Here is a 16,749-nt window from a genome sequence, read left to right as displayed (position 1 = left end):
ACGACCGGATTAAGGTTGGTGAGGGATGCGTTAAAACGACCTGATTAAGGTTGTTGAGGGTGGATTAAAATGACCGGATTAAGGTTGGTGAGGGAGGCGTTAAAACGACCGGATTAAGGTTGGTGAGGGATGCGTTAAAACGACCTGATTAAGGTTGTTGAGGGTGGATTAAAATGACCGGATTAAGGTTGGTGAGGGACATGTTAAAACGACCGGATTAAGGTTGGTGAGGGAGGCGTTAAAACGACCGGATTAAGGTTGGTGAGGGATGCGCTAAAACGACCGGATTAAGGTTGGTGAGGGATGCGTTAAAACGACCGGATTATGGTTTGTGAGGGACGCGTTAAAACGACCGGATTATGGTTTGTGAGGGACACGCTGCTTTCGTGCTTGCGGTTATATTTAGGTTAGACTTAGAGATAGGGTTAGAAATGGTCGATATAACGGGAGGTCGAACCAATGACATGTTACCGCGGAGGGTACAATAATAATACTACATTTATGAAATTCTTGAAATTTTTTATTTTTTTTATTTTTTTACCTATTTTTCACATTTTTTAAATTCATATGATTTAGGGGCCAAGCCCGAAATGGCAAAGTCCCCTATTGTTGTTTTACTGTTGTTGCCGTGTTTTCTTTCTTTCTTTTTTTCGTTTTTTTCTCCACTTCTTTTGCTCAGTAGGAACGCTTCCTGATTGGGTGCACGACCCAGGAAGTCCTTCACCATCTCATAGGCGTCCTTCGAAGCACCAGGCGTCAGGATGCACTTCCTGTAGTCCAAACCCACCTCAGGGTTCATGACTCCTTCCCGTTTGAAACGGCTGTGGAACATGTCCGTGGAGAGGACCTCTCCCCACAGGTAGCGATAAAAGTGTGCATCAAGGTAAGGTATGTAGGAGGGGTCCATTAGGGTGCGGTATGGTGGTATGTCGCTCCTCCGATAACCAGGGACTCTTAGCATCTCCTCGCTAAGCCTGGCATATACCTCAGCTGGGTCCAACCCAGTCTGGGTGTGAAGAGCCTGGTCAAATTTGGACCTCGCCAAACACTGGGACATGTTGTCCGCCGTCGAGCGATTCTTGACGAGATCGTCCAACAGGTCGTCGGGAATCGGAGCTCCCGTCTCGTAGTGTCTGGATATCCTCCGCAGCGGTTCCTTCTCCCAAGCCCAGTTCTCCAACATCTGGGACGGAACCTCGACGAATTCCCACGCCGTGACGTCGCGCGCGCTGAAGACGGCGTGTTCGGCCCGGGCACAGAGGAAGTGCATGACGTGACCGAACTCGTGGAAGTACACCTGCACGTCGTCGTGCTCCAGGAGCGTGTCTCGGGTGAAGTTGGTCACGACGGCAGCGACGGCCGTCCGCCTGCTCCCGTCGGGCAGCAGACAGCTGGGCTGCAGCGGGGCGCAAAAGGCCCGGTAGGGAAACGTGCTCTTTCCCTCTCTGGCGAACAGGTCCAGGTAGAACTGTCCCAGCGGCTGCCCCGAGGCGCCGTCGGCGACGGCGTACGCGGTGACGTCGGGATGCCACGCGGGGGCGCCGTGCACCGGGCTGAACGAGAGGCCCAGCAGGTCCCGGCAGATGCCCAGCAGACCTCGGGTCACGACCTCCGCTGGAAAGTACTCCCGCAGCTGCGGCGGTCGGCGAACGGCGGCTCTGGCGGACCGCCGCTCTCGCACCCTGTTGGGCTTCAGCTCGTGGGTCAGCTCGTCCAGGAAGGTGGAGACCGCTTGGGCGGACTTCGCCATGGGTCTCCGCAGGGCGTAGTCGGCGTAGCTTTTGAAGCCCAGCAAAGCGCTCTTCTGAGCGTGTAGCCTCACCACCGACTCCAAGGCGGCATTCGTTTGATCGCATGTAATCGTTTGTAAGTTGATATTAATTTGCTTGTTAATGCATTTCACCTGGTTTTGTTTCTCTTTGGGGAGAAGCAGTCCTCTGCTTCTGGCCTCCATGCTCGTCTCCAGATATGTCTCAATGCGTGCCTCCGTGTCGAGACCGCGTGCATCCACCTCCTCGCGCCTCTTCGTCTTGGCTCGTAGCTCCCCGATGCTTTCCCCGAGCAGTCTCTCCATGTATCGCCTATCCTCCGCGGTGAGAGCGCCTTCGTCCACCTTCATCCCCAGAGCCACTATCCTCTGGTAGACGTCCTTCCGCATGCTCATGTCGTCGTCGAATGCGGACAGCTTCTCGCGCGCGTCCGCGCTGGCGTTCCTCACCTCCAGACCGGGAGCCACGTGCCAGGGGAAGGTCAACATGTTCCTCTGGACAGTGTACTCTGCCTCCGCGTGGGCCAGGGCCTTCAGGGTGTTGTCCAAGGTGACGCCGTCCAGGTCCAGGGAGCCCACGGCATCGTGCACCTTCCTGCTCCTGGCCGTGAGCTCGGCGGTCGTCCGTCGGAACTGTTCGGGGCCGAGATCCCAGCACAGGAGGTTCTCGATGCAAACGCAAGGAGGAGGAGGAGGAGGAGAAGGGCTGCCGAAAACCACCTCTCCTCCTGTGGGTGGTCCCTCGTTAGTGATAATCAATGGCATTGTTGTTGTTGTTCGAGCTTTTTGATTGATTGATTGATATCAATTGAAATATTTATTAACAGTTTGCAGAATTACAGTACAAGCACAAACTCAATACAAATACTGTTAACTGTGAGTGGACGACCCAATTAAGCATTACACTTGTTTACAAGAGGGTCCACCTTTGGTGGGTTGCTGTGCCTATATGCTGCCAAGAACGTTTACGTGCCATGCCCATATATGGCGATCGCTGATGTCATCATCAGTATATTAATATACTGGTGATGACATCAGGGATCGCCATATATGGGCATAAAAGGGACAAGGACTGACCAAACGTCCTCGCCGAGGAATAGCCGATCAACGTGTCACAACACGTTACCTTGTGACACGGCGTAAGCTTGTGGAACTGCTATTTTCCTGAACGTAGGGATGCTTGGGTTCAAGTGGTTAAGTGTCCAGTAGTTATTTCCAATCTGTCGTAATGGAAACTGTACTATTATTGTCTCAAGTTTTTCTTGTGACACAAAGATTTACATATTTTCATACCGCAATATGACATGAATGTAAACGGTTCTCTACCACTAAAACGCCTGAGGGCGAGAAGCGACCTCGCCCTAAAGGGCGATGTCGCGCTGAAACAACAGCTTCTTAATACGGCACAGTTGACAAGCAGGAGTTAAACTAAATAATCTGGTGTCGGTGAGGTGCAGATGTAGAGTTGCTGGCCGGCTCCATATATGCAGATCTAGTGTGTCAAACCATGCATGGCTATCCTCAGGGTTTGACGAGGTCAGTGTTGTGATCTTCATATACGGAGATCCAGGTGATGATAGTCAGCTCCATATATGGAGATCCATGTGTTGTACCAACTTGGTTCATTTGCGAGTGTTATTTCATGTTATGTCTCACGATGCGTGACCATATATGGAGACGTGATGTCACGATGTGTGACCATATATGGAGGCGTGATGTCACGATGCGTGACCATATATGGCGACGCGATGTCACGATGCGTGACCATATATGGAGGTGTGATGTCACGATGCGTGACCATATATGGCGACGCGATGTCACGATGCGTGACCATATATGGAGACGTGATGTCACGATGCGTGACCATATATGGAGACGTGATGTCACGATGTGTGACCATATATGGAGGCGTGATGTCACGATGATGAAATGCAAAAATGCAAAAATGCAATTCAGGGGTGGTTTAAGACAGTGACACCTAATTGTGACTAAATTTGACTGAGGGACTGCCATTGGATTTTTTTGAATTTTCATTTTTTCAAGTGAAAGCAGGGAATTATAGCTTCAAATTGACATATTGGTTGTTCAGTTTAGCCCACCAGTTTTGGAGATATGGCTTATAGAGCAATGTCGAGTTGAGAAAACAGGCTTGAAAGGTTCACTTCTGTGGACTCTAACATTACACCTAGCTACATGTTTAAGCATTTATTTCATATTTACATGTCTTCTGTGGTCTCTTAACATTACACCTATAGCTACATGTTTAAGCATTTATTTCATATTTACATGTCGATTTCAGCTCTGACACTTATTTCAGACATGCTCTATAGTATATGAAGAGTCTGCCACTCAGGCACTCAGTTGGCGTTCCTGCATATCTTGATGACAATCTTTTCTTTGTATTTGATATATTACCATGTGTCGTTCTTGCTTACTGTAAATCACTCTGGATTAACATATTTCCCGCCGGGATTAATCAATGAATAGAGGGTATGCACGTGACATCATCATCATACCCGGAAGTTATGCGGGAACGCCTACTGAGTGGCAAAAAACTACTTTCTGGCCTTGACAGCCCATACATCCAAACAGAAAAGTCCTGTCTGATTGCATTAAATGACTTTAAACAACATTAAATTCACTTTGCCACTCGATCTGCCACTCGATCTGCCACTCACTTAATGCATACCCTCTATTCACCTTGTATATTGCCATGATTTCCCCCGTTCAACCCTTATTTTGAAGATCCAAAACGTCTCGACCGGATGTTGCGTTGACATAATGGTGTGTGTGTGTGTGTGTGTGTGTGTGTGTGTGTGTTGTCTCGACCGGATGTTGTGTTGACATAATGTTGTGTGTGTGTGTGTGTGTGTGTGTGTGTGTGTGTGTGTGTGTGTGTGTGTGTGTGTGTGTGTGTGTGTGTGTGTGTGTGTGTGTTGTCTCGACCGGATGTTGTGTTGACATAACACAACAGGCGGCGGGCGGCGGTGGCTCAGGGGTAGAGTTTCCGGATGGTAACCGCAAGGTCGCCAGTTCGAACCCGGGCTCCCCCAGAGTCAGTGTCGAAGTGTCCTTGAGCAAGACACTGAACCTTGCATGGCTTTTGCCGCCATCAGTGTATGAATGGGTGAATGTAATGCACAATCTATGTAAAGCGCCTTTGATAAAGGCGCTATATAAATGCACCATTTACCATTTATAATGGTGTGTGTGTGTGTGTGTGTGTGTGTGTGTGTTATCTCGACCGGATGTTGTGTTGACATAATGGTGTGTGTGTGTGTGTTGTCTCGACCGGATGTTGTGTTGACATAATGGTGTGTGTGTGTTATCTTGACCGGATGTTGTGTTGACATAATGGTGTGTGTGTGTGTGTGTGGGTGTGTGTGTGTGTGTGTGTGTGTGTGTGTTATCTTGACCGGATGTTGTGTTGACATAATGGTGTGTGTGTGTGTGTGTGTGTTATCTTGACCGGATGTTGTGTTGACATAATGGTGTGTGTGTGTGTGTGTTATCTTGACCGGATGTTGTGTTGACATAATGGTGTGTGTGTGTGTGTGTTATCTTGACCGGATGTTGTGTTGACATAATGGTGTGTGTGTGTGTGTTATCTTGACCGGATGTTGTGTTGACATAATGGTGTGTGTGTGTGTGTGTGTTATCTTGACCGGATGTTTGTTGACATAATGGTGTGTGTGTGTGTGTTATCTTGACCGGATGTTGTGTTGACATAATGGTGTGTGTGTGTGTGTGTGTGTTATCTTGACCGGATGTTGTGTTGACATAATGGTGTGTGTGTGTGTGTTATCTTGACCGGATGTTGTGTTGACATAATGGTGTGTGTGTGTTGTCTCACAGTTGTATCCAGTCGCTCTGGATTAAAAGCGTCTGCTAAATGCCTAAATTGTAAATTGTGCTAAATGTCTTAACATGTCAATTGTAAGCGACGGACGGGGGGCTCACCTCCGTCCATGCCGTTGACACAGCTGTCCCCGTTGGTCATCCCGTTGGTCACCTGCATCCGGACGGACACCTGCTCCAGACGGACCACCGCCCGCTCCAAACGCTCCATCAGCACCGTATCCATGGCAACAACACACCTGGAACCATGACAACGGGGAGGGGGCACAATGATACACACAACACTGAGCAGTGGTGGAAAGTAACTAAGTACATGTACTGTGCAAGTACTGTACTTAAGTACAATTTTGAGGTACTTGTACTTTACTTGAGTGTTTCCAATCTCCCATACTTTTACTTCTACTCCACTATATCTCGGACTTCACTACATTTATTTGACATTTTGAGTTATTACCGTAAGTAGATGTAGTGTACTTGAGTACAATTTTGAGGATATTTGTGATTTATTGGAGTATTTACAATTTCCAATACTTTTACTTCTTCTCCACTATCGAAATTTAAAACATTCATTCATTCATTCAGGTCCAAATATTGTACTTTTACTCCACTACATTTCTTTAAAAACTTGAGTTACTTTAGTTACTGTGTTTTTTTTTCATTATTATTACGAAACATACATTAACCCATTTTGGGCGGGAACCCCTTTTGGTGTTTTAAAACATTATGTTATAATTTAGCTATTGAAAAATAGCAGATCTAAGCGCGCGCTACGAGCTACGATCAACAAGCTCACACTGTGTCACGAAAGCTAAACATTGAGAGCTTGTAAATTGGCTACCGGTATTTCTAAAATATTTTATTTTTTTATACATTTGAAATGGGACATTCTGCATAGCGAGTACTTTCTACTTTTGGTACTTTTAAGTACATTTGGATGCCAATACTTTTGTACTTTTACTCGAGTACATTTTGAATATACTTTCACGACAGAGTCGTTCTACATTGTACAGTAGTATTGATGCTTCTACTTAAGTAAAAAACATCACACCCGTGTGAACTGAGTGGTGCAACTACACATTTATTGTTATAGTTACTGTACATTAGAACCAGGAAAGCATCTGTTTCCACTCTGACGTGATATCTGTGATGTCAGTGACGTCACATACTAACCATAGCAACCATGCTCGTTTTTTTGGTTGCTAACCATAGCAACCATGCTCGTTTTTTTGGTACGAACAAACACGGGTACACGGGGTACAAAGCCAGTTGTTGGAGTGGTTTGCACCACTCAAAAAATAAAATAAATAAATAAAGTGAGAGGCGCTTTTATGATCTCTTATCAACAAAATAGCCGGTTTGCTCGTCTACATATGACGTAACATCTCCATTCATTGTCAATGGCATTTAATGTTTGTGTTAGGACAAAAATCTACACATCTAGCTGAATATAGGACAAACAATTGGAGTACTTTTCCCACCAGTGGAGACTAGAGTAAGTAAGTAAGTAGGATGGGTCATGATGTAGAGCAGTGGTTCCCAAACTTTTTCATGTCAAGGACCCCCAAATTGACACTAATTAGCCCGCGGACCCCCATTTGAAGAGATATGCCAGGGACCCCCATAAGAGAATATTTTGACGGCTGTAGCAGTGACTCTCAACCCGTTTAATTTCAAGGACCCCCAGTTTGACATGCATTAGTCTACGAACGCCCATTTAATGGCATTTCTATCTCTGAGACCCCCACTTTTTGAGGGCTCCTATATACAGGTTTAATGTTTGTTTTTAGTTCAATGTTTGTTTTAAAAACACCATTGACAATGAAGGGAAAATGTATGTCATCTTACATCTTACATCACCATTACATCACCTAATCAACATTAGACTTTAATATATTCGCGCCCCTCACTTCACACGGGCGTGATTTTTATTGTAAAATCAATGTTAATCAATTTAACTTTGAGAGTGTACAAATGTAACCAAATGGACCCGTTAGGTTGGTTCCCAACTATCATTTAGCTGGGGACCCCCCTGGAATTCCCTCAAGGACCCCTGGGGGTCCCCGGACCCCACTTTGGGAAGCACTGATGTAGAGACACCTGAGCCGAGCTGCCTGGTTATCAGTGAAGGCTGATCATAATGTCTACCGCTGTTTAGCATAAAGTAGCACTGATGTCACACTGCTGACCCACATGGGGGCACGCATGCACGCACGCACGCACGCACGCACGCACACCTATGGGATCTAATTTCTAAATTTGAGCAAGAATGGTGCAGCACTAGTTGCTTGTCCAGTTCATTTGAGTTACTCTTATGTTTTTCCTATACAAGAGAGAGACTGGCTTGGGCCGTGGCTCAGTGGTCCAGGCACCTTGGCTGGTAATCCAGTCTGGCAGTGTGCCGCGGGTTCGACTCCCGATCCCAACGGCCTTTACTGCATGTCTTCCCCCCATCTCTCTCCCCATTTCCTGTCAGCCTACTGTCTGTCCCTCCATAAAAAATATAAAATAAAGGCAAAAGCCACAAAAAAAAACATTAAGAAAAAAAGAGAGAGACTTTAAGAGAGGTTTAAGTCAAGCACTTTGATGTTGTCTGTTTTGAAAAAGCCACAGTAGTTATGGCTCCAGGTGACACATTTTTGAATGATCAGACTTGACACTTGACAAGACAATAAATATTTTCATGGTAAAAATTAGAATCGTGTGAGAAACGTGATCTCAATTCTTGAGGAAATCGAGAATCACATTTGAGCAAGAATGGTGTAACGCACGCACGCACGCACGCACGCACGCACGCACGCACGCACGCACGCACGCACGCACACACACACACACACGAACGTAGCACATTCAGTTCTTTTGGAGCGTTCACATAATGCTGGGTCATGGTTTGTGTCCACTACACTATACAGAGGCTGACCGGGTCCCTCCACAGACACACAAAGTATATATATCAAGCCCTTTACAAATCTATCTACGAGAAGAAACACCCAAATCCCCCGGCCCGTTAATATCGGATTTTTCCTCCTCAGTATATATATATGAATTCTGCAGCTCCAGAACTGCACCAACGGAGCCTCCTGATGCTGCATCTCGTCATTCCTCCAGAGAATTCTCCACCGCACAGTGTCTGTCTCACAGGCTTCAGTGCCAGATGCCTGTCTGTCTCACAGGCTTCAGTGCCAGCCAGATGCCTGTCAGTCTCGCAGGCTTCAGTGCCAGCCGGATGCCTGTCTGTCTCGCAGGCTTCAGTGCCAGCCAGATGCCTGTCTGTCTCACAGGCTTCAGTGCCAGCCGGATGCCTGTCTGTCTCGCAGGCTTCAGTGCCAGCCGGATGCCTGTCTGTCTCGCAGGCTTCAGTGCCAGCCGGATGCCTGTCTGTCTCGCAGGCTTCAGTGCCAGCCGGATGCCTGTCTGTCTCGCAGGCTTCATTCAGCAGCTATTTCTGTTCCCGACAACTGACAACAAGCCAGCGTACAGTACTAGTACAGTGACAGCCTGGAAACCTGGATGACCACTCACACACACTGAAACCCAGAGTGTGTATATTGAATTCTCGTCCGTCCGTCCGTCCGTCCGTCCGTCCGTCCGTCCGTCTGCCCGCCCGCCTGTCTGGTTGTCTGGTTGTCTGGTTGTCTGCCAGACTGACTGCCTGTCTGTCTGTTGGGTACTACTAACTAAAAGCTGACATGAGCCGGTTAGCGCGTTGGGAGGGTTCTGGAGGAGAACATCTCCAGTTTATTCCTTGAATGTGGGCCAAAGACAAACCATTTAATAAGCACGGTGGTCCTCCAGGCTTTTAGGGAGGTCCTTAACTGGAACCGCACCGGTTGGACTCACACTTAGGCCCTCATTTATCAATTGAGTGTAAAATCTGCCCCAAATTCGAGTGTAGGTTTCGTAGTACACCTACACCCACGTCGCCGCGGCATTTATAAAGTGATCGCAAACAGCTGATCCTTCCTTAATTTCGTTCCGACGTTAATAAATGTGACGGCTGAAATCTATCTGGCACGCCCTATGAAATCAAGCCTCGCTCTCGTTTTTGCGACATGAACAACTGCAGTACGACCTTGGAAACCATAGTTACATTGCCTTGCTGCCCGTCTCACCCCCCTCTCATACACACACACAGACGCACACGCAATTTGCAAGCCCAACTGGTGTGTTGTATAAAGCTGAAGGCCTACCCTGTCTGTTTTTCTTCTCTCGCCTCGCTTACCTTGCTGCCCGCCTCACAAAACAATAAAAGATAGCCTACTTTGGCTATCTTTATTTATTCATTTAATATACAACAAGATATATTAGTGAACGAAAACCTGAACCTGTGAACCATGAATTAAATAACAAATAGGCGGTTACACACGCTGCTGTTTTGCAAGGTGCATCTCCTGTCCTGTCTGTCTGTCTCTCTCTATCACTGTGGTCCGTCCGTGACACCGTGACCAACTGACCATGCACGTTCGACAGTCTATTTAGATTGCCTCGCTGTCAACTGTCAATTATATGAATATTGCAGCCAAAACCGTAGCCTCGTGTGGCACTGGTGGTGGTGGGCTGCAGGCTGGGTTAGCCTATACCTATCTCCGATGCGTTCCCACTTGCGCTGGCACGGCACATTTGGCATTCAAGCGACGTGTCGGGTTTATTAAACGAGGAGGAGATTGCACATAGCCTACTGTAACTCCAGAAAGACATCGGCCTGCTGTAGATTAGGCTACAGTAGGCTACCCATGTTGGGACTCTCCGCAGCTGCAGCACTGCACTATACTCTCCAACGTCCCGTCATGGAAATATTTCAGCACAGACAGCCCAAATCCTCGCATGTATGCACTCATGCAAAACACTGTTTAAATGGCTTACGCATCTAACTTTTTTTTTCTTTTTTATATGTAGCCCATACCTATACAGTTTTATATAAACATTTTAGGAGTGAATACATATGTTTAGATGCCTGTGACAGCCTCTCAGCTGCATGGTCAAACAATGCTGCTCCGCTGTTCTATGACAGAAAAACAGGTGAGGACAAAGCGTACGACAGCTCCCGACCTAACATGATTTTTGTCCTGGCTCACGTTCAAGTTCAAGGTTTTGCGGAAATGGTAAATGCCGAAAATGGCGGTAATTTTGGCGTGCACCCATATTTTGGCGTACGCCGAGTTGATAAATAAAGGCCATAGTGTCGTATATAAGTGTCACCGATCACATTATTTTGGTCCCGATCCGATTCTGATCATTTGATTTGGAGTATCTGCAGCCAACACTGCCTTCACAATAGTAATAGCCGCCCCCCAGCTGTGGGCGCTGGGGGGCGTGTTCTCTCCTCCGTGTCATCAGTGCCCATACCCGAGGCGGGGTTGGCGAAAGGGCCTGTGTGGAGGGTCTGTGTGGAGTTTAATGGAGTTTAGTGGAGTTTAGTGGAGTTTAGCAGCACAAAAAAGGACATTCACCTTTTAGCTCGTCCTATAAACCAGGGGTTCTCAACCCGTGGGTCGCGACCCCTCGGGGGGTCGCCAATTTTTTTTGGGGGGGACCACAAATTATTATTATTATTTTTTTTTTGCAACTGAATGGCTGGAAATGGAAATGAAGAGTTTACATATAGTAGTTTAGTTTAGTTTAGTTTATTTCGAACCTTTCACAATACAATACATACATAATACATTATACACTTGAGTGGCTCGAAAAGGTGTAGGCTGAAGCTAAAAGCTTATAATTGCCTACCCTATTGGTTTACAGAACCAAATAAAAAAGAAATAATAATAATAATGATAATAAAGCTGACAAAACTGTCAGACAGTAAACTAAGAAAATAACATAATAATAGTAATAAATAACATAATAATAGTAATAATAGTACACATAGAACATGCATGCATACACCTTCCCTAATGATTATATCGGGTTTCAGTATTTATTTATGGTGTATTGTCTCTATTATTAAGGTTATTGTAGCAGTCAATTTATATTGGTGGTCGGGAGGGGGCGGGGCGGGGTCCCGAGACATTGCCAAAGCATTTCCGGGGGTCCCCGGACAAAAACGTTGAGATCCCCTGCTATAGACCAGTGGTTTCCAAACTTGTTCATGTCAAGGACCCCCAAATAGACACTAATTAGCCCGCGGACCCCCATTTGAACAGATAAGATTCTCAACACGTTCACTTTCAAGGACCCCCCAGGTTGACATGCATTAGTCTACGGACCCCCATTTAATGGCATTTCTATCCCTGGGACCCCCAATTTATATTGTGAAATCAATGTTAATTTAACTCTGAGAGTGTACAAATGGACCCATATGGGTCCATTTGGTTCCTATAAACTATCATTTAGCTGGGTACCCCCTGGAACTCCCTCAAGGACCCCTGGGGGTCCCCGGAGCCCACTTTGGGAACCTCTGCTCTAGACTATATGCAGTCGCACGATTGAAATGCCTGATTAATATTTTGTGACGCTCCGGTGTAACTCAAGGAAAAGTGGCCGACGCGAGCTTGTGGATCAGGTTTATTTGGATACGAAATTTAGCGTAGAGCGGAAAGACAGGAATGGGCCCAATATAGAGCCCTGGGGGACTCCGGTCATTTAAGTATACGGTTTAAGTTGTTAATAGAACCTGACACACTGAGGTCTGCATGGTGCACGTGTGAAATTAGGACATCAGCAGAACGCGCGCGCACACACACACACACACACACACACACACACACACACACACACACACACACACACACACACACACACACACTCAGTGAACATTCTGCTAGCTTGTTCCAGGACAGTTGCTGCTGGTGCAATGCATGATGGGACACGGTCTGCCATATACTGTATACAGAGACCTGAGTCACTGAGGAACAGCTGAGCGCACACGCACACGCACACGCACACACACACACACACACACACACACACACACACACACACACACACACACACACACACACACACAATATTCAGGGCGACCGGGCGATATTACTGTCTGCTGAACCCCATGGTCTGCTATGTGATCTTAGGGGCTATATCGGGCCAAGCTCTGCTGCCCTGCCATGGGCCCACTGTCACATACTGTAGTAGGACCACATGGTACCACCTCAACTCTATCAAATAAATAACGGTGGCACACACCATGAAGACTGCAGTTCAAAACAGTTATTTCATTTTGAACAGGGGACAAACGTTTCGGCTATCCAGCCTTCATCGGTGTGGAGAGTGACTGCATGTAGTAGTGCAGGTGCACAGAATCACCACTAATCACCTCACATCACACCCGGTGGGTAATCACAGATTAGGACTGTGTTAATAAAGTCTCTGCAAGCAATCACAATGTGACTAGAAATTACATCTCAAAATATACATATAGCAAAACAATAGCTAACAGAGGACCACATGGTACCACCCTTAGAGTATATATTATGAATAGAGACGGCACCAGATTTCTCCTCCCATCCACTTGCATTAAGTTGCTCAAAAGCGCATGAGGCGATTTCACTCCTCCTTCCGGGTAGGAACAGAATGCATTCTGGGATGGATTGGGCCAAACCGCGAACGCGCTGTGCCGTTGACTATCATTGCACGCATTCACGTATGAAACGGCGTTCACGTGTCATCATGAACGTGCGCAATGATAGTCAACGGACCAGAATTGGCCCAGCGCTGTCACCTATTAGGACCACATGGTACCACCTCAACTCCATCACCTAAAAGGTGAGTAGCTTATCACCTAAAACGGGAGTCGTGGTCCTTTAGAACCCGGGACCTGGGCGAACATTCCTTTCTTGAGGTACACAGTACCAAGGTGCCCCAAAACATAGGTCACAAAAAAGGCACGTTTAAAGACCAGAGGTGACAGAGCCTTTTCTGTCACATAGCCCCCCCAAACTGTGGAATGAGCTCCCTTCCCATGTGAAACCCGCACCATCGAGACTTTGAAATCTCGCCTTAAGACCCACCTGTACACCTTGGCTTTTAATTCCGTTTGAGAGTTCTGTGTTTTTCTGTGGCTTTGTTCATTGTTATGTGTCCTTTTCTACTGTGTGGTTTTGCTGCAGGTGTCTTATTTTTAGCTGTATAGTGTATTTAGCTTTTAACTTTCTGTACAGCACTTGAGTGAGTTGTGAAATGTGCTGTGTAAATAAAGTGGATCGGACAGTCTGCCTTATAAACACCCAAAGAAACTGCCTCTATGAGAGGGTTCAACAGAAAAGCATTCGTTTCTGTTACGTGTATGTGCTCTTTCTCTCCCCCGGCCTCTACATATTAGGGACTTTAAGGCAACGACTGTTTTCAGGATCCTGTTTTCAGGATCTACAAGCTCATAGCGCGCCACCGAGTGGCACGCTACAAGCTTGTAGGTCTGCTATTTTTGAAAAATCGTAAAAATGCGGCACACATCTTTCGCTGGACATGATCAGCAGTGGAAAGAGGAAGGTGCTGGAGCAATCTGTGTTATTCTAAAACCGTTTTAATAAACATGGTTAATATGACATATGACATATGTTATTTCTTCATTCAGAGCATGCCAACACATTACACAGCATAAGAGAGGTGATGGAGCAATCGGTGTAAATGTATGACAGCTATAATTTCAATAAACATGGTTATGACATGGCGCCGTTGCTTAAAGGACTTTTGTGTTTTTGGGGCTCCCATATGTGTTTTCTATCCCTACAAATAACCAATTTTGAACAATCAAGCTTTCATATCATATAGGTGCTTTAATGGAAATTGCTCTCAGGAACAGCTCAACTGATTTTGTCCTCATCGTGATGTCATCAATGTCACCCTACTTTGTATAATTCCTCCTCTTCTTCAGTCTTCAGTTCCAAATTTGCATTTCCACTTTGTTTACAATGTCCACCATTGTTGATTTTCCAAGCTGGCATGGAATGGAAACAAGCCTGGTTTTATCTAGCATCAGTATTATAATGACTCAATATTAAATAATCTGCATATCAGCACCCCCACCACCTCAGGACATTGTGGTACTGCAGCTAAAACTGCTTTCAAAGTCCAGAAAGAAATGACAAGGACTGGTTCTATCAGAGTGGTGATTGAGGCTCAAACCATTAGAAATAACTTTGAGGGACATAGACAATATGATATTAAATATTAAAAGCAGTTTTAAAATGCATGTTATTTGCGCTTTAAAGTCGCTATTCTCCAGCTGTCCTACAGTGTAAATCCCAGGTCCAGCTCTTCAGTGATCATTGCTCAACTCCGCCTCTCTATGTCATTGGTCCGCCAATAACCAGTCCACCAATCATCTCCATTTACCCTTCCAATAAAAGCACCTGTGTACTTGCAATCAGCCCCTCTCCCTTCCACCATGTCAGACAGCGCTGGTTGTGTACTGGCTTTGTGTCAAGATTCAGGCCTGCTTTATGTGTCGATCAGCTTTCTGTTAAGTATTGTTTCTATCAGGGAAACTAGGTTTAGTTTTTAACAATAAAATCCTATCCGATATGGGCCATTGATGCTCATGGTAAATGCTACTCTGAAATGTGCATTCTAATGACTTAATGCCCCAATAGCTAGGCTATAGTATTTGTATATTTGTTGCGACTGTAGGTTAATTGCATTTACTATGAAAACCGGGTCATGACTGACCCAAACAAAGTTAAAACTAAAATACAAATGATTTGTTCAAATTCCAACAATATTGTTGTTGATGTATTATCTGGATTCTGGAACTGTGGAACATACTGTAGACTATAGTCAACACATCATGATTCATGACATATTGTGTCAGTACTAGGGTTTCCACCTGTCCCTTAAAATACAGAATCATCCCTTATTGGAGAATTAAATGATGCGTCCCTTATTGAACCAATAAGGAACACAGTTTGTTCCTTATTTTCCTAAATAGCCTCTACACGTCAACACTGAATTTAACAATAATGAACAAAACAAAACACAGGAAATATTAAAGTCAGCCTTATTGTTCTAGCAGGAGGCACACAGTACCTAAAGTAGCCTAAACCAGTGGTTCCCAAAGTGGGGTCCGGGGACCCCCAGGGGTCTTTGAGGGAGTTCCAGGGGGTCCCCAGCTAAATGATAGTTTGGAACCAAATGGACCCTTATGGGTCTGTAACTCTGAGAGTGTACAAATGGAACCAAATGGACCCTCAGAGTTAAATTAACATTGATTTTACAATATGAATTGGGGGCCCAGAGATAGAAATGCCATTAAATGGGGGTCCGTAGACTAATGCATGTCAAACTGGTACTTATGGGGGTCGCTGGCATATATTTTCTAATGGGGGTCCGCGGGCTCCTAGTATAGAGTCCTGTAGCCATTCCAGCCAGGTGGGTTCGGGGAGTGAGGCCAAGTAGTAGCCTGACCAGTTTGTTTTGGGAAGTCTGGAGCCTTGTTTTAAGGGCCTTTGAGGTGCTGTGGTACCGTCCAGGAGGTGGTCGCTGGCATATATTTTCTAATGGGGGTCTGCGGGCTCCTAGTATAGAGTCCTGTAGCCATTCCAGCCAGGTGGGTTCGGGGAGTGAGGCCAAGTAGTAGCCTGACCAGTTTGTTTTGGGAAGTCTGGAGCCTTGTTTTAAGGGCCTTTGAGGTGCTGTGGTACCGTCCAGGAGGTGGTCGCTGGCATATATTTTCTAATGGGGGTCTGCGGGCTCCTAGTATAGAGTCCTGTAGCCATTCCAGCCAGGTGGGTTCGGGGAGTGAGGCCAAGTAGTAGCCTGACCAGTTTGTTTTGGTTTTGATTGATTGATTGATTGATTGATTGAAAATTGTATTAACAGTTTGCAGAATTACAGTACATTTCAAGCACAAACTCAATACAAAGGCTGTTAAACTGTGAGTGGACGACCCAATTAAGCATTACACTTGTTGGGAAGTCTGGAGCCTTGTTTTAAGGGCCTTTGAGGTGCTGTGGTACCGTCCAGGAGGTGCATGCATAGTCGAGGAAACCTTGTACGAGGGCTCCTGTTAGGGTCTTCAAGGTGTTTTAGTTGACCAGTGAGGAGATCCTGTATAGGAATCTTGTTCTTTGGTTGACTTTTTTGATTACGTTGGTGGCCATTTTATCACCGGAAAGATTTGACTTCATGATGGAACCTAGGTAGGTAATTTCATCTTTTCGTGTTCTTCATGTTCAGTTCATTTTCAGTTCTTCATG

At 45.9% G+C, this 16,749-nt stretch overlaps 2 protein-coding genes across 2 annotated transcripts in view; both read right to left on the bottom strand.

Annotated features, from left to right (window-relative positions):
- cap2 (cyclase associated actin cytoskeleton regulatory protein 2) overlaps window positions 1–16,749 on the bottom strand; it is a 63,684-nt gene that overhangs the window by 45,709 nt on the left and 1,226 nt on the right. Inside the window, exon 2 of the mRNA XM_079523268.1 lies at window positions 5,729–5,865. Within this exon, the coding sequence (XP_079379394.1) occupies window positions 5,729–5,852 (124 nt within the window). The 5' untranslated portion in view covers window positions 5,853–5,865. The remainder of the gene's footprint in view (window positions 1–5,728; window positions 5,866–16,749) is intronic.
- LOC306938674 (thimet oligopeptidase-like) lies at window positions 542–2,533 on the bottom strand (the record flags this gene model as incomplete). Its single annotated transcript, XM_079522941.1, has 1 exon — window positions 542–2,533. The coding sequence occupies one exon, from the start codon at window positions 2,531–2,533 to the stop codon at window positions 542–544; it is 1,992 nt and encodes a 663-aa protein (XP_079379067.1).

Source organism: Electrona antarctica, assembly GCF_951216825.1.
Source record: "Electrona antarctica genome assembly, chromosome: 15".
In the NCBI taxonomy this organism is placed as follows: Eukaryota; Metazoa; Chordata; class Actinopteri; order Myctophiformes; family Myctophidae; genus Electrona; species Electrona antarctica.
The sequence above is the reverse complement of the archived record's forward strand: the minus strand, read 5'-3'. Positions and strand labels throughout refer to the sequence as shown.